Source organism: Rhynchophorus ferrugineus, unplaced genomic scaffold, assembly GCF_030347505.1.
Source record: "Rhynchophorus ferrugineus isolate W39M unplaced genomic scaffold, kcgeb_rfMv2 rfM2, whole genome shotgun sequence".
NCBI classification, from domain to species: Eukaryota; Metazoa; Arthropoda; class Insecta; order Coleoptera; family Curculionidae; genus Rhynchophorus; species Rhynchophorus ferrugineus.
In genome coordinates this window covers 50,057,788-50,080,087 of record NW_027472581.1, presented here as the reverse complement: position 1 = coordinate 50,080,087, position 22,300 = coordinate 50,057,788, and the positions used below count along the sequence as shown (strand labels likewise).

General features: G+C 30.2%; 1 protein-coding gene across 5 annotated transcripts in view; it reads left to right on the top strand.

Moving 5' to 3' along the window:
* The window catches only part of nemy (cytochrome b561 family member no extended memory), a 127,634-nt gene that overhangs the window by 26,748 nt on the left and 78,586 nt on the right, over positions 1–22,300 (top strand). Inside the window, exon 2 of one of the 5 annotated variants that reach the window (XM_076395851.1) lies at positions 16,753–16,779. The exons of the other annotated variants lie outside the window; for them this stretch is intronic. Coding sequence (XP_076251966.1) covers positions 16,753–16,779 — 27 coding nt within the window. The remainder of the gene's footprint in view (positions 1–16,752; positions 16,780–22,300) is intronic. 5 annotated transcript variants of the gene reach the window in all.

Below are 22,300 nucleotides of genomic sequence, written 5' to 3'. Positions count from 1 at the left end.
ATCTAACACCAACTGCCATTAAATCTGATAATTATTTTTATAACTTATTTACTAGCATGTTGTTCTTGATCATTATTATGTTGCGTGTAATAAAAATATTAAAAACGATATAAACTGTCCTGCTGTCTTTTTTCTATTTGCAAAGGTACACTCTGTACTTTCACCGTTAAGATAGTTGGGAAGAGGATATACAAAAATTAATTAATGTGATTAAGCTCTACCAAAGCGAAATATTCTTAGTGTTACTTAACGAACGTTATATTCAATTGTTATTATCAAATAGTATAAATAATTGTGTTATATTGATTACTTATTGTAAGATTTGTTTTAGAGGTTAGCAGAAGAATAAAGATGTATTGATGATTTTGTCTCTTTAAAAACGTATTTATGTAGAAAAATTGCTGGAACATATATTAATTAAAATATTTATTATTTTCTACCCCTTTTCCCCATCTTTCTGGCAACATGACGATAACGTGTCATGATATATCGATCTGAACAAATGGTAATCAAAAGGCGCTATGTATGTAGAGTACGCTAGACAATAGTGTATCATTCACAACTTTTATAACCTGTGTGTGACTGTTATGCAAGAGGATGACTTAACGTCTGTTAGTTGCTATTGCTGGTCTTTTTTGTAACAATCTGTCGTTTAAATGACATCGATAGACATCTGCACTAACAGTTCAATTTACTTTTTGGCAGTTTATAATATACTTTACTTCATGTTAATCCCATATATTCATACTGAAATACTACATGCTAATCCCATATATAGTAGAATTAGACTTAATGGTCAATCCGTATTCCGCTTCGATGACGATGTGGGTCACCCTTTTTAATTAACCCCTTGGGATTGTTGATAGTTGATTCACTTTTCGACACAAAAGGCTCCTTTTTATTAGCTGGCAAAATTATATTTTCAGTCAATTCGTATGGAAGCCATTTCGCTACTTTTGGATCTTTCGAATTTCGCAACATCCGGAAGCAATTTATCTTATTAAATAAGCTGCTTGAAAGAAGATTTTTGAGAGAACGAGGGTTTCAGCTGAGGTTGGGTCCAGTAAGTCTTTCAACTTTATTGTCTTTTAACTTTTATGGTCCTCTAGATTTTTTTTGTCATTAACATTAAAATTACCACTTTTACATCGTAGAAACTAAAACCAATATTTGGAATATGACGCAGCAGCATTACCATTTACTTCTAAAAGTATTTGTTGAATTTTGACATTCAAATTAAACAGCAAAAGTAATGAACGCCAAAAAACTAGTTTGAGCTTTCATTGATTATCGTCAATATAACAGATCAATTGAAAAGTCCCCCGCCTACCATAGTAGAACACATTTTTTGGCAAAATTAGTTCTTTTTATTCAACATAATTCCCCTTCAAGGGTGATACACTGATTATAGCGACCCTCCAACTTTTCGATGCCATTTTTGTAGTACGACTTGCCATTTGCTTCAAAATAGGTCAAATATTTGTTCAAAATATTTGATTCAAAATATTCAAAAATTTCTTTCCAGCGAGCATTCTTTTGAGATCTAAGAACAAGAAATAGTAGCTGGGGGCCATATTTGTAGAATAGGGTGGATGAGAAAGCAATTCGAAGCCCAATTCATGGATTTTTGCCATCGTTTTCACTGATTTGTGACACGGTGCATTGTCTTGGTGAAGCAGAACTTTTTTTCTTCAAATGCGGCCGTTTTTCGACGATTTCGTCCGTCAAACGGTCCAAAACGCTATGTAATAGTCGCTGTTGATGATCCTTTTTCAAGGTAGTCAATGAAAATTATTCCATGCGCATCCCAAAATACAGACGCCATAACCTTGCCAGCCGACTGTTGCGTTTTCTCACGTTTTGGAGCGGGTTCATCGTGTGCAGTCCACTCGGATGAGTGTCGATTTGACTTCGGAGTGAAATGATGGAGCAATGTTTTATTCATTGTAATATACCGATGCAAAAACTTGGGTTTATTACGCTTGATCATCTTCAAACACTGCTCCGAATCATCAACTCATCGTTGGTTTTGGTCAAAAGTGAGCTCGCGCGACACCTACTTTGCACAGAGCTTTCTCATACCCAAATATTTGTGAATGATATTATATATACGGGCTAAAACTGTTAAAGTTTGATATTATATTAAATGGGTATAAATTATCCATAAAAAGAAGACAATATTTAACCAGGCTTCATCAATCAAAATTAATTGACAAAGAAACCCCTTATAACATTTTCGTCCTTTATCAAGATATCAGAAGGGCTTATACGGGCAAATATAGTTTACTGTTAGCAGTAGTATTGGTAAGTACACGTATTCTTTCGATTAGTATTAATTTACACCAAATACTAATTAACACTGTTAATATTTGTTAGCCGGTTTGCAGAAAAGGCTTATATTTGCTTGGAACAGTATATTAGTTGATTCTAAATAAAACTAACCTTCGGCTACGGACAAGAAATAACAGTACTTATCGAGATCAAGCCGGTTCTGTGTATAAAATATTTTAAATTATGCCTGATAGTCGCCCAGGTTGTAGGAAATGTTAATACTTCTTTAAAAATCCATCAAAGTACCTTGATCATTTCTAGTTGACATTAGTCGTATACGTTTATGTAATTTATTTTAATGAAAATTAGCGACATAATTATCAAGCAAAACAAGATAATTGCTATTTACGTGTCAAACTAGTATCTTTAAAACTAGTATTATTAAAACCGTTTTAAGATTTCAGTTTTTCAGTCTGACCTTTAGATATTCAATTACAAATATTTAATTGAAACGTATATTTAATATTTCAGACCCTTAGAGGATCCTTGTCAAATTCTTAATTGCCGGCTTGGTAGCGCAGTGGTAAAGGCGATGAGACAGATACCTGATGGTATTGTTTTCTACAAAATAGAGAGTTTAGAAGCATAATTTAGTCAGTTTCATTATTTACATTGATTTTTAACATGCTGCATTGTCTTGACAAAAAGCCACTGTAACGGAAACGTATGAATTAAAATGGTGTGAAATTTTGAAAATAATTAAATTAATAATTAATTAATTACACTTAAAGGTTGACAATATCTAGAAATGATATGATTAATAAGTAATGTGCTATCTTGGAAAATACCTGTTCAACTAACACACCTGACAGATTTAGCAGCCTGAACTTACTGTTCCTTATTGTTTTCTTTATAAATTCCTTTCATTTTTTTTTGAGGTTATCTATGGATATCAACGATCGAGACAAATTAACATATTTTTCTGTGACATCTTCTTACAGAGTGGATGTTTGATGTAAATTTATATAATGATTTTATTATTTAATTTAAAAAAATGGCGTCAGAATGGCCCTTGTACTGCTTTATGTTTGTAATTGTAATTGTAAATGTCTCTAGGATGTAAAACAAAAAATATTTGCTAAAGTGATAACATCTGTTATAATTAAAATTAGTTAGTTAATAAAAACTATATCATGATGTCACACATTTATAATCCTATACGGAAGATGTTTGGAAGAGACTGTAGATAAGATATAATTGGCCTTGAATGTCAACGTGAAGCAAACACAAAAATCATCTTCATTTTATAGAAGGTGATTGCTTTCATATTTTATGTTAATTGTTTTCATTTATATGACTAATATTAACAAATTGTTTAAAAAAATCGTTTTATTTATTTAAATAAACAGTTTTTAATTGCAGCTAGCAAAAGTATTAGTAATAATTATGATAATGAATTGAATAAATAAATATAATGTACAGAATATATACAGAACATAAATGACCTTGGATATCAATCAAAAAATGTATACTTTAGAATATCGAATCGTGGCCTTCGCAATCTGGTATATTCAGAAATATTCTAGGACACCTGTGAGTGATTAATATAAAACATAGTAATTATTATAAAAAACATTATTATTGTTATTACAGACCAAGAAATTATGATCTAAGATCATAAAGAATGTGGTTATGATTGGTGATTTGTATAATAAACTTCGGCAATATTAATATTTTTTTATTAATTACTATTTTTTATTAAAATTGTATTTTTTAATTAAAAACTAATATAATAACAATGTATTAACTCAAATACGTATTGAACCTTAAAAATGTATGTTATCTTTAATAGTTATTAAAAACTAATGATCTCAACATCGAAAAAATATTAAGGGTAAAAAATATTATAATTTATATTTTATAAAAACATTTTTATTCGATATATACTTGCTGTGTTGCCACAACAAGTCCACGGTCTGACTGCTACCTGAAATCCTAATATAAAATCAATTCTATAAAAATATTTTTAACAAAAAAAATTGAACCGACGACAAAAAATAAATAAGGAACTAAAATTTAAAAAATAAACAAATTTAGATTTTTAAGAGACAAAAAACGTTTTAAAATAAAATATGTAAAAAATACATAAAAATCGTTGTAATAACTAAATAAAAATAAACAAAAAATTTATGATGACTTATAAAGCCTGGCAGGTGACTTGAAGATTGCTCGTTAAGATTAAACCTTTTCATCACCTTTTATTCTTGATGCTCCTCTCTTTTGTAATAATAATTTTGTAATTTATAATAGGTTGGTATATACATAATGTATAATGTATTAATAGGTTGAACTAAATACCCCTCTACACCCTTATTCACTATATGATTTCTAGGGACGAAAACCCATCCAACTTTCTTAGCTCGATGAGAAACGTGCGATACCAGATTCTCCTAAGGTTCACACCTTGCAGTGCACGTACCCTCTAAAGGTTTTATTGCTTATTGGCACCATACTGGCCTTGCAAATTATCATATTACGGTTTCGCTATACTCCTTTTATAAAAAAGATATATCTTCCTCAAGAGTCCCTTAACAAGACTCACACAAAAAGTCATTATTGTATTGTAGATAGCTCTCAAGTGCTTGTGTGTATTTAGATAATTTTTCATTTTAAAAATACGTTTATTGAAAAAAATTGGTACAATATATATTATTGTATATTTTCCCCATCTTTCTGACAACATCATGGTATGGCAGCGATAAAATAATCGATCTATTTTTCAACATTTAAAAACCTTGTTCCAGCCAACCCATACTACATGGATCTCAACAGATGACATTCAGAAGGCGCTATATCTTGTGAGTATAACTCCTGAAACGTGTGGGCGATCCTTGCTATCCAAGAGGAATAATTTGCGCCTGTTATTCGCTATTGCTTCCTGGTATTTATTGCAACAATACGTTGTTCAATTTGCTCAACCGACATCAGTAGACATCTGCAGTGACAGTTTCAGTCGCCTTGCTGTTAAGACTATGCACAGCAAGACTTTATGGCCATGAATATTCCACTTCGGTTTAGGTTTGTATGATTCATCTGGACTAACCCGTGACTCTTTGAGCTTGGGATTGTGCCTGATAGTGAGACTGTGCTTGATATTATTTTTTATTACCAGCTACAATTTACCACAAAAAACTTTTCGTTGTAGCAATTCAAACAATTACACCGGGGTGGTGAAACGGTTCGAAATGTTTTTAGTCAATTTATGTAGCCATTTCCTCCCTTTTTTTAATATTTCATCTCATATGCACATCTGATTGCTAAGCTGTCAGAAAGCTCTTTGAGAGTTTGAGCTTTGTTTTTGTACAATTACTCTAACAATTGATTGTTTTCGAATTTGTTTGGCCTTCCAGGATGTTCTTTGTCATTGATATTCAAATCGCTACTTTTAAATTGTTGAAATCCAAATTGACAATTAACGAAGTAAGATCATAATTACAAATTTTCTAACAAGGTTTGATGGGCTTCGGCAGTATATTTCGTTACATCAAGTAAAGTAATGAAGGTCGAAAATACAATTCCATGATTGACGTCTTTATATTCTTACTATTGACGTCTTAACATTTTAGTATTTATTTTAAAGCAGTTATTCTGCCAAGAAAGTAAGAAATTTTGCATCAGATTATCATCGACAAGGAAAATGGATCTAGGTATGGTAGATGTTTCTACATCATCTCATAATCCAATTTGTATATTAAAATCTAAAATACCATAAATCATATATAGGAATTACTAAAAGTGATAGGTTTAATCTGCGCATTAAAGAAAAAATAAACAACAGGAAATACATGATAACATTATTTTCACCACAATATTCGACCATACAATAGACTAAATAGTTTTTTACTAAATAAACACAAAAAACTAATATTTTAAGAGAAAACACAATTTTTCAAAGTAAATGTTTGTGGCTAGTTTATTAATCTTTCGTTGCTTATATTTTATATATTACGTCTAATAAACGTATGATTTAAACACAGTAAGTTTTAAGTTCTGGCCAATTGCATAATATTGTTGCTTATCACGCTTATCTCCAACCACCTAGAAGGCTTGATCATAACTCGTGTCAGTCGTTAACGTCAACAAAATGTTAAGCGGTCGGTATGCGGCCTTTTACATCCCGAAAACTGGAGCGATCGTCATTCAAGTTTTACTAAACCAAAATTGTAAACGGCTCTACAGATGATTTATTAGGGTATTTAACATATATTTGCTCAGTTTAAACTTCAGCAATTGTTTCCCATTTGTATCACATGTTCTGAGTCAGTTCCGTAACCATAATTTTCGTCACTTTGTAAATATATCGAAAAATTTTCTCTTTACTTGCGATTTAAAAAGATCACGGAGAGTGTATTTGCACATATCCTTGAGATTATGGTTAATTTAATTATTTAATATACTGTTTTCAGTATATCATTTAAATAGAAATACTATTGTGATCAAAATTCTTTTCTTCAAAATGATTTTTCTTATATATTTTTTTCAACAAACGATATTCTTGTGATATCATCAATTTATATTTGTGAATTATAAGGACAATATATATTACTAGTAGCATAAAACATTTTTTCAATTGTATTTATGTAATATCAAGTTATAGCTCAACTGACTCTAATTCGATTGGTATGAGCGTAAGTGTCAAGGAACATAGAATATATCCGCTATACTAATTTCTCAAAGGTTTCCAAAACAGTAATAACTTCATAATAGAGTTCTGGAACATCAGTTTTAATCTTCAATAAAATCTAATATTCAGCAAACTTTACAAACAAGTATATATCTGTTAAAAGTATAATAGGAAAAGATTGATGAATAATTTTGATTTTCAGGTGTTATAATAGATTTGTTCCATCTAAAATAATCCGTTATTTAACATACTCAATGTTATCCGATTTAGGCCAAATTTAGGTGCCATTTTGTTTGATTGCATAACTTGTTGCTTTTTTGAAGGTCAAGGTTAAAAGCCAATTTTTCACCAACAATTTTTTTTAGAAATAGGTCGGTTATCTTGCGAATGAGTAGATATTCGCAGATGGAAGTTACATCCAGCTAAGTGCTTTCAAAAGATTCTTATAGAATATTGATTGAGTGAATATTCTTATTACTAGTGTCCATCTTTGACGTGTATCAATTAAGTTTTATTTAGTACAAAATGCCAACTTTCTAATGGTATCTAGTGAAAACTGATTGGACTTTTATAGCACGAGATACGATTTATTAAAGTCATCTATTTAAAAAAGTGTCAGACCTATTATATGAGTTTTAAAAAATATGTCACAATCAGTAAAATTTAAAAAAAAAAGTGAATTGAGCAATAAAATTATAAGAAACAATGTGAAATTTTAATAAAAGCACAGTCCACTGAAAATTAAATTATGCCCCTCACTAACATACTAACGAATGATCTCTTGATCCAAATTTAAAAGCTAGCTTCAATTATATAAATATTTTTAAAAAATTATTTGCGTTATGAAGATATTTTGTACCGTACGCTTGAATATCAAACTTAATTCTAACCATTTAATATATTCTATTTCAGGATATATGGTATCACTTTTCACGAAGGTTATCATTGACCCAGCACTTATATATTACGAAAAAATTAAGATCCTATTTTAGAAAGTAAAATACCCTCGGATACGTTTCAATTTGTTTTCACCTCAACACAGTCGCATTACTTGATACTCTTTGGCAAGAAATCCGATAATACCATGTACAGAGGAAGGAAATAGTCTGAGAATGAATTTGAGTTGCAGAATTGGTCACTAGAGCGCATCGAAGTTCGAGTGACACGCGGAAATAGAGAAACAAGTCTTGACAGGGAATTTTTAGTTATGAAACGTTAGTTTTTACGGAAAGGCAAATAATATATTGTTTAAAGTATATCCTCTATTTTCTAATAAAAACAATATTATAAACCCTAAATTACTTTTATGTTTGGTTATTTATTAACATAATTAATTTACATTATTCAACTTTTTTAACATCATATGCTTAATAAAATTAAAACCACTTAGGAACCTTGTATTAAATAATCTATTGTGAGTTATTAACTAAGTATCTTGAAATACAAGTAGTCGTTTAATTAACAAGTATGAAGGGTAACATTATTGAATACAGATAAACCCTAGTTAATAAAGAAGAAACTCTGACGTAGTGAAGTTGGATAGTACAAACCAGAAGGCCAGTATCGAATATTGAAGATGCAAATGAAAATGCAAAACCATTTTAACATTTTATCTTTCATAAGAATCCATATATATATATAATATATAATAAAAGTGTTATTCAGATCTGTAAATTACTCTTTGTTCAGAAATTATTTAAAGTCGACGTATATTTTTAATAATATAAAATTCGTCGTGTTATTACATTCTTTGTAAAAACATGTAAATGAAAAGGCTAAGGGGTGAGTTAGCAATACAATTAGCTCTAAATATTATTATAAATACGCTTAATATTATACCTTTATGATTTTTTTTTCAATATTGTCATTGGCTTAAATTAACTTAATGTTCTAGGACCTCTTAAGATATGTATTATATAATATAGTACAGTATTTTTATTTTAACCGACTTCGAAAAACGAGGAGGTTCGGCTGTATATATTTTTTAATGTATGTTCGCCAATTTCTCGGCCAGTTATGGATTTTTTATTCGAAAGAATGCACTTACGAGGTGGTCCCATTGGAACCAAGTCAGGATCTTATGGGGGAAAGGGCGGAAATCGAGGAGAACCTCAAATTTCACAGGCATGTGTTTTCACATATTTCTTACCTCAAATAACCAGATATTTGTGTATAATGTTATTGCTAAACTGATATGACGAAAATCAGAAGTAGTTCATTGTAAAAGCCATTCAGTTTGCTTAAGCACTAACTATATCATATGAGAGGTCGTAAAAATATTGTCGAGAAGTGTTTCTATGGTGTACTTGTTAGAACGTACACAAGTTCACACATAGAGGTCGTGGGTTCGATACTGATGATTTTCCGCATACGGGCTGTACTTTTACTGGGCGAGCTTTTACTGGCTTCAGAGTGATCAGTTGGTAGTAGTTGGAATAATATTGCAAATAGATAAATAGTATTAGTTAGGTATTAAGCTAAATTGTTTTATATTGTAGTATAAAAATTGCGTTTAGTAGATAGTTTAAATAAGTATTTTTTTGTTACTATTTAGTTATTACAACAATCATTATGTACATATCTTATTTTAAAACGTTTTTTTTTTGTGTTAAAAATCTAAGTTTGATTATTTTTTACTTCTTTACTTCTTAGTGAGTTTTTATTTATTTTTAGAAGTGGGTTAATTTTTTTGTTAAAAATACTTAATTAGTATAGTATACAGCTAGTGTTGCTGTATATACATTGTTTTAATTTAAGTGTTGTTAAATTGATTTAACATAATATGCTTTTTAATTATCAGTTTTAAAAACATTATCATTCAATATCAGTTGAATGATTCTTATTGAAAAATTAAAATTTTCATTAACGAAAAGGGTTTTAATTAAATTCATTGCCATAGGAGTATTGTAATAGTTAATTCTATTAATATCATTGACTATTAGAACGCGGTTTGTTATACAACTATTTTATTATACCCACTCCCTGTTATTGCTTCTACCGCATTACATACTAACGCACGTCAAAACATTAATATATACGACTTCTTGTTCCTACTGCTAGATATCGAAAAAAAGGTGTTGTAACCAGGTTTATTATCTTTTGTTTTCACTGTTGTTTAAGACTCGAGTTACAATATTTTATTCATACTAGTTTTTTTAGAATAGAAAATGATATTGGATAACCAAACAAAGGCAAGTTACATGGAATGACATTTTGAAACTAAACAAATCAAAAATGAATTTGTATTAACTATATAATTTGTGACAATATGTTTAGTATTCAGTGTAAAATTTCCAATAATCTTCACAGAATTTTTTTATTATTATTAAATAGGTTATAGCTTTTAATATAATCAATGTTCATGGACATTCATTATTTAAAATTCAAAATTAAACATAACCCACAATTACATTCAATCTTGGTTTCACAAGATCCATCGACCTGCCGTTCGACTTTCACTTGGAACTTAACGATGGAAATCTTACCGTTAGCGCGAAAATGCCCCTTACTTGTAGCATCTTACCCACATCAGTGCCATGTTTCATTTTCTTTCTCTCTTTTCAGTCAACGCTGTGTCTCTTTTAAACAGGTTTTTTACGTGAGTAAAAAGTTTTTAATGGTGAAGAAATATAATGTAGCATTTAATTTTCTGCATCGCAAAGATCATAATCAACTACAGTGATTTAATGAACACTATTACAAAATTAATAGCTTAAGACATACATAAAGAGTGATGATAATATTTTGTTAATATAATACAAAAGACAACATCAGAATAGACAGATACAGAGATAATTGCATCTTACATTAGACATGCTTAGTACAACTATAATTTACAAAATAATTTATTACTACTGCTCTATAGTACTTGCACCAATACACAAGCTAGTATGGGAAAAATCAGTATATATTTCCCAAATTTCAATAAAATTAAACTACTTAAGCTAAAGTTAAGAGTAACATAGTAAGCATTGTACAAGTTCATGTGGTTTGGCACACTTCAGTATTCTGAGTTTCTGCGTGTTGTCTAGTAGCTGTATTGCTTTCACTTTGAGGTTATTTAGTAACCTTATTTCATGATTTAGGATGAAATCTTGGATAACTTCCTGACTCTTTGTTGATTACGTAGAAGATTATAGATTCTAAATTAATTGTAGAACTTTGTTTTTGCTGCGTTGGGTTACTAGTTGGTTTTATGTTTTAGTATACTCGCATATTTGAACGCATAAACGAATCTCTTTGATTTTAGGTTCAGTTGAGAGTACCTTCCGACTAACCAGTACACGTGATTAATTTTGAGTCTGATTTGCTTTGCTTTTCGTCTAATATGATGTTATTTTGAGTAAATCTAAATGTATTTTTTTAAATCAAACACAAATACATGATACCAATTAATATATCAGTAGCGATAACTGTTTGGGTGTTGTTATATACATGTCTAAAATATCTAACGTCTGATATGAACCATGTGCTTGTTTGTAATTTAAACTAACCCACGGTTAACAAAACAATACAATATAGCAGCTTACCATACAATGGCGAGAACTGGTTATATCTGCAAGGGAAATTGATAGATACAGATGTTGACAATGACGAATAATGAAATAATCTGTTTTATATGTATTTATATATTAGTTGGTAAATATTCATTTGTTAGTGATAAAATCATTTAATTTTAAAATAGCAACTATATTTTATACTCATCATGCTACTTCATATATTAATTATGTTACTCATTTTTTTAGTAATAAGTTTTATACAAGACGATTTTTGTGGGTTATATGGGACTCGAGGAGATACCACTAAAAACCTACGCTATCGGCTAGTGCCGAAGGATTTTTACTGACAATGTTTCAGTTGTAAGTGTTACAAGTTTTTGGAGATATGTATCTAATTTGATTGAAAATAAATAATACAAGATATAAAAGAACAAATTGATTGAAAAATATTGAATTAAAAAAATCTGCGATATTTTGAATGTTCTTAAGCGATTTTTCACAAACAGAATCCACATCTTTTTGAGAGTGTCTACTTATGGAGCTGCTCACTAAGTCTTTCATCCAAAAGATCAATTTCGTCACAGAAGTATGTAAGGAATTCGTTTCATTTTTCATTTGAGAGATATGTCCAAACCATTGTAATAGTGTAATGTAGACTTGCATCTGTTGATTCTGATTGTTGCATTTTTGCTTTTTTGACAAAATTGCGTTATGCATCACATTTAAGATATTTGGAGTTTACAGATGTCAGAGAGTAACAGTGTTCAATTCTGAACAGATTTTAGATACGTACATAATAAGTATCGAGCAGGGAGGAGTGGTACACATATTCTTATTTTACATTGGTGGTAGAGAGCTCAAAAGCTAGCAAAAACCGTTTTACGTAGTGAATAATAAATGTATAATATCTTAGCACAAGCTCCTGCAGATTGACTGATTCGGTTTAATTCTTCAGCAGTAGATGTCACTTTCTTCTCCGGTGCTGCTGATCCTGAGTTTGAATTCCTGTACTTACTCATATTGAATCCCATTAAGATTTACAATAGCAGACAATCCATCAAGTGGAAATATTTTAGTAATTTGTTCATTAATTCTCAAGTCATGTGGCTCTGCAATGCGTGATATAGTCATGAAGAATAGAACCATCAAGATCTATTTTAGCGAATATAGCATTAATATTAGCGAACATCAGACCGATCAAAAATATTGTAACATCATATTGTGTGCCATATTTCTTTTAACTCATACAAATTGAAAATGTTTATGGTTTCGTTTAAAATTATTAACGCAAGATAAAACGATTAAAAATGGTTTGAGGTTAAAAAGTTAAGCTATCAATTAGTACCCAAGTAGAACAATTACGGATATTACAGCAAGTAACTACATTAAACTGTAGGAAGAAAGATGTTGCCGTAAAAGTTAATTGGTGTGGAATACAACGCGTGTACGAGAGTTAGGCGTAATCGGGAAAAACCACCAGGACACCCTCTGACTTTATTATTGATTTATGATACGTCGCAGAAAAACGCAAATAATACTGCGATCCCAATACTATTTTTATATAAATGAAACCCTTATAATGTAAGCACTTCATTCATTACATTTACATTTCACAATCAGACATAAACACACCGTCAGTTCCCGAACAATCAAAGGGATACCAAAGCGTTCCTTTTCCGGTCTGGGAAGTATATAGTTGTAGTTGCTGCTAGATATTGATGCTCCGAATTGCATTGTTTTTATACAAATTTCCATAGTATATCCTGTAAAGGATGGTTTCCCAAATGTTGATGTCTCTAAATTATAATAGTAGTAATAATTGAACTACTATAATAACAGGTCAATTGAAATGTCCCCGGCCTGATAGATAGATGGCGCTACTAGAATTAAATCCATATAAATTTGACAGCTGTCGGATCATTAGTTTGTGAATTATAGCATTTTTAGTGAAGCAACTTTTGTTATTGTGAAAAAAATGGATAAAAATAAATTTCGCGTGATGATAAAATATTGCTTTTTGAAGGGAAAAAATACAATTGAAGCAAAAACTCTAAAGATATCAACTGAACGTGTACATCATATCATTCACGAATATTTGGGTATGAGAAAGCTCCGTGTAAATTGGGTACCGCTGCGTCACTTTTGACCCAAAACAACGACGAGTTGATGATTCGGAGCAGTGTTTGAAGATGATCAAGCGTAATAAACCTGAGCTTTTGCATCGATATGTGACAATGGATGCAATATGGCTCCATCATTTCACTCCGAAGTCCAATCGATAGTCATTCGAGTGGACTGCAGTGAGTGCTGCTGCTGATAAATTTGATGACAGTCGGCAGGCAAGGTTATGGCGTCTGTATTTTGGGATGTGCATGTGCATTTTCATGTGCATGTAATTGACTAGCTTAAAATAGGAAATATCGTCAACAGCGACTATTCCACAGCGTTATTGGACCGTTTGAAGAACGGAATCGCCGAAAACGGCCGTCTTTGAAGAAAAAAAAAGTGTTCACCAAGACAATGCACCGTGCCACAAATCAGTGAAAATGATGGCAAAAATCCATGAATTGGACTATTTCCTGTTCCCAGATCTCAAAAGAATGCTCGCTGGGAAGAAATTTTCGTCGAATGAAGAGGTGATCGCCGAAACTGGGGCCTATTTTGAAGCAAAGGACAAATCGTACAATACATACATCGTAAATGGTATCGAAAAGTTGGAGGGTCGCTATAATCTGTGTATCACCCTTGAAGGAAATTATGTTGAATAAAAAAAATAATTTTGCCAAAAAATATGTTTTACTGTTGTAGGCCGGGGTCTTTACAATTGACCTGTTACACGTTTGGCAAGTTTCAGTAGGCTATGTTAGTTAACAACAACTTTAATCAAGTTTTGGTGGCCTTAAAAGTTAAATCTATTTTTTAATTAAATAAAAAGAATATACATATTTACCTGTACTTAATATAGCACGGAAATAAAGAGATTATTAAAAATACATTTATTTTAAAATTGAAAGTGGGATTACTAAGATTTTAACAGAAATCTAAAAAAATCGCCTTTTTAAGTTAAACATTAATCAAAGGTGCTACGAAACATGGAAGCTGTATCCATGAAAACCTTCCAATGCGACCAAAACAACTACGTTACACGCAGATTTGAAAAGTTTTAGCGCGCATTTAGAATTTAATTTTTTCAAACATCAATTTTTCTTTCAAATTAATTTATTTTTGCGGAAATAACTTTTATACGGGCTAGAGTAAAATAATTAAATGGTTGGAATAATAATTAAAAATAATGGGATAATAATAAAAAAGGGGAATACAATTAAATATTGGATGTTCTAACTACGGAACGCATATAGTACAAGAATATTGAATCGCAAACACTGATAGTTTTTTTATTTGCTGTTGGGATATTAATGTCTCCGATAGCAAATTAACTTATGCAATATATTCGGACTAGATTTTTTTAGAAAACTAAAAATACTCAAAAACTAAACTGAAATAAACCGATCGCAATACATTGAACATTTGCTTTCGTCAATCGCTAAAAATACATTTTTAACATATTATTTCTATTGACATTGACTTATTTTTTACTAAATAATATTAAAATTCTTTTTAAATTAACATAATCTATAATATAAAGAATGAAATTAATAAATGTGTTAATATATAATGATTTTGTTTAATTTTGAGATGGCTTGGATGAAAATTCAAGCACACAGTGATCTCATCATGTTCTTTTTACAGTAAGTGCATATAATCACGATTAGTAAAAGCCTAAAATCTATTTATAGCGAATCAATCACCGCTACTAAATAAAAATAAGCTGCCAACAACATAACCATTAAAATTCCCTCACTCAGCGCCGTTATTCATCTTTCTATCAGTTTTCTCTTGGGGGCTATGTGGAACGAAAGAAAAAAGAGATCGTTAAAAGGTTATGTCCGTCATAGTTTTCTAATCGTTCCCATCTCGTCGCCAATAAAAAAACACACATACATACACAGCTCGGTAACCGATCTTAAATTAGACCTTTTGTAACGATATCAGATAGAAATGGGTTGTTGCAAAGGTCCCTGTGCTTTCTGATAAGTACTTTCTACTAATAACGGAGGATATGAAGCAATATACGTATCTTGATATCATGTAATATGTCAGTATTGAAGCTGTCAGAAAAATTGAAAAGTATTAGAAATATCATTTTGCCGGCTTGGTGGCGCAGTGGTAAAGGCGATGGAACAGTCCTCCTACTGTTGCGATAGCCGCGGGTTCGAATCCCGCATGGCATGGTCTTAAATTTATATTTGTGATTGTTTAAAATTTGTGAATGTTCTAGGCAAGAGTGTAATCTGACAAAGAAAATGATCCCAGTCACGCCAGTAACCAGGCTGGGTAAAAAATAGGCAGCACATTATTGTAATTAAAAGTAAATTCGAATTATCTTTGGACCTTAGTGTTTGCCAAGGAAATCGACTTTCCACATAGGCTGGATGCGAAAATGACTTAAAAATAGCATGCAATCCGTTGTTACAAACTTTCCGATCAATCAGGTGTTCGTTGATGATATAGATGTTGAGGCTTTGAACATTCTTTACGATATATTTCTCATTATAGCATCTTATTAAGTAAAATTATATACGATCAATTTATAGGAGAATGTCTAAGCTGATGCGTATGGATTATGGGAAATATACAAGTATGGCTAATACCCTCTTTCGAATGCTTGTTTTTCCAACATTCCTATATGGCTTCGAGACCTGTACACCGTTGCAATGTGATAACGGTAAGTTTGGTTAAGTTAACTACAGTTATTCAGTTGAGATGCGTCAATTAGTACAACATCAAGAAACAAAACCAGAAACGTTGTTTACAATAAATATGTTTTTCCAATGAAGTTTGAACGGATTCCTCTCTGGCGGAATCGAACGTTCCGATCAATACCTAACGTAAAGCATTACAAAAGATATAGATTAGGATCATGGAGAGTGATGTGAAAATAAGAGGCTAACATTTTCTGAAGCTAGAACGATTCAGATCTTCAACTGCGGTGATACTTGAGAAGTAGATCTCCAAGCGTCGACTATGTATTGATGATAACTATATTCCTCAAATTCCACGAAAAATGTACTATTTTTGATTTAAAAGTAATTCAACATTACACTAAAGGAGTTCATTAATAATGTGCTTGGTTTACTTTAAGTTTCATTTTAATTTTATATATCCATTCAAAGAAACATTAAAAATATATACTTATTTCAAACAAAAATTTTAAAACTTATATATATTATTTTACAGTACTGCAACGCTGGAATTACAATTAAGGTAATTTTGTTAATAGATTTTGTTTGCTATTAACTTAATTTTTGACTAATTCGATATTTATAACAATTGATTGTCTTTAACTATAAATTATTTTGTTTTTGCGTTTCTAAATATACATAATATAGCATCTATGACAGTAAAGTATTATTAAAATTACAATAGACATATTAACAATGACTAAAAAATTAAATAAATATGTTTATCAACACTAATAAAGGACACTACTAACTTATTCATCAATTGTTAGTCTAGTATCTAACTTATCTAGCTTAAAATTATTACCTGCATAAGGTAAAAAATTAAATTCATAAATGTTAAATTATCTACGACTGATATATTATTATGTCGATATGGAGAACATTGTTTAGAAAAATGTTTACCTTGCCCATACTATTAATTTTAAATGAAAGTGTTCTATATGATTCGATTGCCAAGTAATAAGAAGTAAATTGTATTATAAAAACATTGTGAATAGCAATTTCAATGTGGTATAGGCGTAATAAAAAATGTTGCGATATATAACCTATATTATTACGGCGAAATTTTGTATGATGTTATTTTTAGAGGATTTGATTGATTTTAGAATATATTTGAAAACAGTAATGGCAAATTATGATTTAAAAAAAGTTTGATACTGTTTTAATAATAAAACTCTGTATTCATTTTTAGATATTTGTCTATACATTCAAGACTTTATTTAAAAATTAAGTTTTTTTTGTTTATGTTACATATCACTTTTTTCCGGCTGTATGTGAATTTCACTAGGAAGACGATATAGAATCGATCAGGTTAAAAGTTAATCGAAAGGGTTTGGTAAATACTGTGGGTGGGTTAAGATTTTTAATGTTAGCACATGTGTTTTCATGATCTTTTGTAACATGCGGTCGAGTATTATCATATTGAAAAATCGTTTGGTCTCATTTTCATTGTCTTTTCAATTATCACCTATTATCATCATCAACTATAAGATACATTTACGGTTCATAGATGGTGAAACAAAACTGAAATGCAATTAAAATGCATTAGTAATATCTGAACATATACATTTGACTTGAATAAGTATTCACTAATATAAATTTTATTTTATTTTAAGATAAATTTTTAACTTTTATTTCCATCAAAGAGAGACATACATAACCAAATTAAATTGAAATGCTACTGCGCATGTACCCAATTCGCCAATCATATGCTATATTTGTTTTAACTTGTTTGTTTCCATATAGTATTTGCTATTATTGCTATTTTTGTATAAAATAACATTTAATAAAACCAGAAATAATAATTTGACTTTATCGTAAGATTTAATTCGAATACAAATTCACATGTCTTGTATTATTGTATAAATAGTCAATTGTTTTTACTATAAAATTAATTTTTTTAACTATAAAATGTGTTAAAACATTGTAGTTGTTTAGCAATAGCTTACATAAAAACTAGATACTTTCCTATATATAAATTTCTTTTTATTGCGGTATATTAAGAACCGTCGGCAATTTTTATCATTCATTATAAGTCATTTATATACAAACTAGAGGAGTAATCAGTATATTTCTATGACAGTAGAACCATACATTTTTATAGCTTCTGGTCCAGCTCACAATAAAATCGTCATAAACCATAGTCTTGTTGCTTCTTACATTAGGTCAAATAGTAATTGACCTTCAAGCTAAGCTGATGCCCTGAATCTTGAAGATACGAGGAGGAGAATCGAAAAATCAATTTAATTTAATTAAAGATGGTCGGGCAGAATTAACATTTTTATCTGATGATTTAATTAAGAAAGAGTGACGGTGGGAAAAGCGAGGCTGACTGATCCAAAGTCACGATTTAAACGGATAAATATTTAAGCTCCTAGTTTTTCGAGTTAATTAGGTTAAATTATCGCGATCATCTTGAGTCCAGCTATAAACATATTTTAGGGAGATTATGAAAAATATTGCATCTGTTTAGATTTAAAAAAATTAATCTAATTTATGAATTTTAGTATGTTCATTGATCCATTACTTCAGCGCTCTGTTAGTATTTCCTTGACGTAAGTTGTTTAGTAGTTATTTTTTAGTTTTTTAGTAACATATTAAGAAAAACTAATCCACAGGGATCCAAGAAATAGTCCAAAATAGTTTAAACAATATAACAGGAATGTTAAAATAGAAAAAACTGGAAGTTAAAAACAAACACAACGATTATGTATGCAGAGTCCACCTGTAAAAGAATTACACATTTAAAACAAACTTTCAATTCAAAACAATATTAATTTGAATGTAATGTACCTTCCAATGATTCGCTGATTCAATTAGTCGCGCCAAAAGCGATAACTTGCAGTTATAAAAACTAATATAATAAAACTAACTAAAACACTGAGCTGTGATTTGATAACTGTAGAGCTTTCCAACTTGATTAATGCATCATTTTGATTAAAACATATCTCAGATGTCTAGAAAGTAGCTTAAATTATTATGCTTTCGAAACCTGAAGAAACTGCAAATGAATGAAAAGCTTATAGACCTCTAGGAATCTAAGATATATGAAAATTTTCTGTTCGTCAATTATTGAGAAGAAAAACCTTATTTTGTTTTATAAACATACAATTACCAATTAACCAGATGAAGACCAGACCAGAAGAATTACTGACGTCATTGAAAGAGCCTACGACAATAAAAAGGTCCACTCAGCTATATTTTTGAATGAATCCCATGATTTTGACAAGGATTGACATGATGAACTCAGTCACAAATGTCAAATAATGTTTCCATAGTAATAAACTGATCATCTCAGCCAGAATATTTAAAATTAAGCCGGAGAATACACTAAAGCAGATGTAACACAATACAATATACTGGGGAAAATTATTTATATATATTAACATTTAATATACCAGAAATGAAAAATATCACCATGGTTATAGTTGCTGATTATATTGCCACAATTGACTGTTGAGATAATAGCAAAAACGCAACTACAACAGGTAAATAACAAGATAGAGTAAATAACAACTTTATTAACGCAAATAAAGGCATTTTAAGTTAATCTATAATAACACTCTAATCAGCCACGAATATTCTATCATTAATTCTAATTAATTATCGTCAAAATTTTTCTAATTACTTAAATAATGAATACACCTGAAAAAGTTTTTAGAATATTTGGGTATTTAATTGGAACTAATTTAAATTATATATATATATATATATATATATATATATATATATATATATATATATATATATATATATATATATATATATATATATATATATATATATATATATATCAAACACGTTTTTGAATACGTCGTTGATAGTTGTTAGTTCTTGTTGCTTGTTCGATAGTGCCAATATTCTACAATGCGCTTACGTATTTATTTAAATGAGAAATATTTAATGACAACCAAAGTATTCAGGTGATCACAATATTTTTTTTGGACGAGCGGATATTCGTTGGCTACAAAAAGTCTGATGCAAGTGCTGATATTGCGAACTTTTTGACTACATCTGCATAACTCAGTCATAAGGCATAATAATAATGATCTGCAATTTTTAATAATGTAATTTTAAGTAATAATGATAATTTAAACTTGATATAAAATATGTGAGGCAAATTTAACAGACACAAGAGATATTGTGTTAAAATAGGGGCCACTACATTTCTGTAGAGTTTGTATATTGAATAAAGTTTATATATTGAAAAGTTGAAAAGAAACGTCGAAAAGTCCAGAACATCACCTATTAATCATCAGTAACAAACATTTTTCCACATATGTCTTTTAAAGCTGAGAAATCTATCAAAATAAGTGATTAAAAGCAGAAATGTTAATGAAAAGGACGGGTATGGCGACATTCCGCAATTTTAAATATTTCCATAAAGTTGGCAAAACGCGTTTCTACTGAGAGAAACAGTCGTTTCTTTCAATATTCAGCTCAAAACCATCTATTACAAACTGTCGCAATATCCCATGATAGTTTCTTTGAGTTTGAGCTTTGGAGCTCATATCCTGTCTTTGACTTTAAAACAACTCGGGGTTACTTTTTTCTTTCACTTATCACGGCCAGAGCATTGGGGAGAGTGACAACTTCTCAACCAATACGCCGCTGATTGCCTCCCAATTCGTATATTCTTTACCCAAATCTGGTCACTATTGTTGATTGACCCCAACTATGCCCTTTTTGGAGATTGTCATTGTGTCTTTCAATCATCCAATTCACTCAACTTTCATTCGACAGACCTGTCCCAAGTTTTGCAATGCTCAGCTAGATCTGAAAACATGTAGAATTTGCCTTAAGCATTTTATTTGAGACATTTGTTGTTTGCAGATGTCTAACTGTAATAGTATCCATGTCTGGAAGTCATTTAGAAAAATTAACAAAATAACCGTTCGAAAGAGGTGGATTTTAATATTTATTGTAATATTTTCTCTCCATATGTATCATCTGAGAGAAATAAAAACTCATGCAGCTTATCCGACTCAGCTTATAACTTTAGTCGTAGGTGTTCCACTCTTTTCTCCTCTATTACAGATCCCAAACACTTGACCTCCTGCACCTGCTCTAACTCCTTGGTGAATACCGGCATCTAATAGAACCAACGTTCATATGATGATGATGATTATGCTTATTAACTAGGGATAGCTTCAAATTAAAGAAAATTTGGCCAAATACCTATTTGTTTTGTTTTATTGAGAACAAATAAGTACCGATTTCTAAGTAGATCTAAGTAGAAATTTACCAAATTTGTAGCATTTATTATAGATAAGTAAGTTTAGATAAAACCAAGCAAAATAAAAGTACAAGAAAACATTGCTTATATGGATGGGTTATCTGTTTCATGATAAACCAACGGATGGTTTAACCAATACATTATTTATTTAAAAAAGTCATTCTTTAATTGAATTATTTTCTCTTAGAAATTTATCTTATAATTCACGTTATGATAAGCAAGTATAGTTCAACGTTTCGAGATGTATCTCTAATTCATTAAGCGTCTAAAGACGTTTAATATATTTCAGCGCAAAAACAGACGTGTTCCGATAGCGAATGGCTGCAGATAAATGATCAGAATATAGATCGTTCATTTGTTCGTGGTTTACCATTAGTTCAGAAGTAGGACAAGAGAAATGTAGTAACAATAAAGGCATGAGTGAAAACTGCATAGCCGACGGAAATCTAACCAACGATAAAGAGCATTACTTCAATTTCGCATTGTATAGTATCGTTTAATTGTTATTCTATCGATAGCTTACAATATAAATTGTCTTAAAACAATACCCTATAAAAATTTTCTATATAAATAATTTATTATATTTTGTAGAGAAATTGTCGAGTATCGAGTATTCGGTTATATTTAATAAGAAATTTTATCTCTTTTATGTTATTTTTTAAAATAACAGTTCTTGTATATATAATTCTAAAACAAATATCAAATAATAATACATAAATAAATATTGGGTTTTCTGCAATTTTAAAATTTTATTCTTATTCAATGTCTGGTGAAATCGACGCGTGAGGTAGAGTTTTCCAATTCAGCA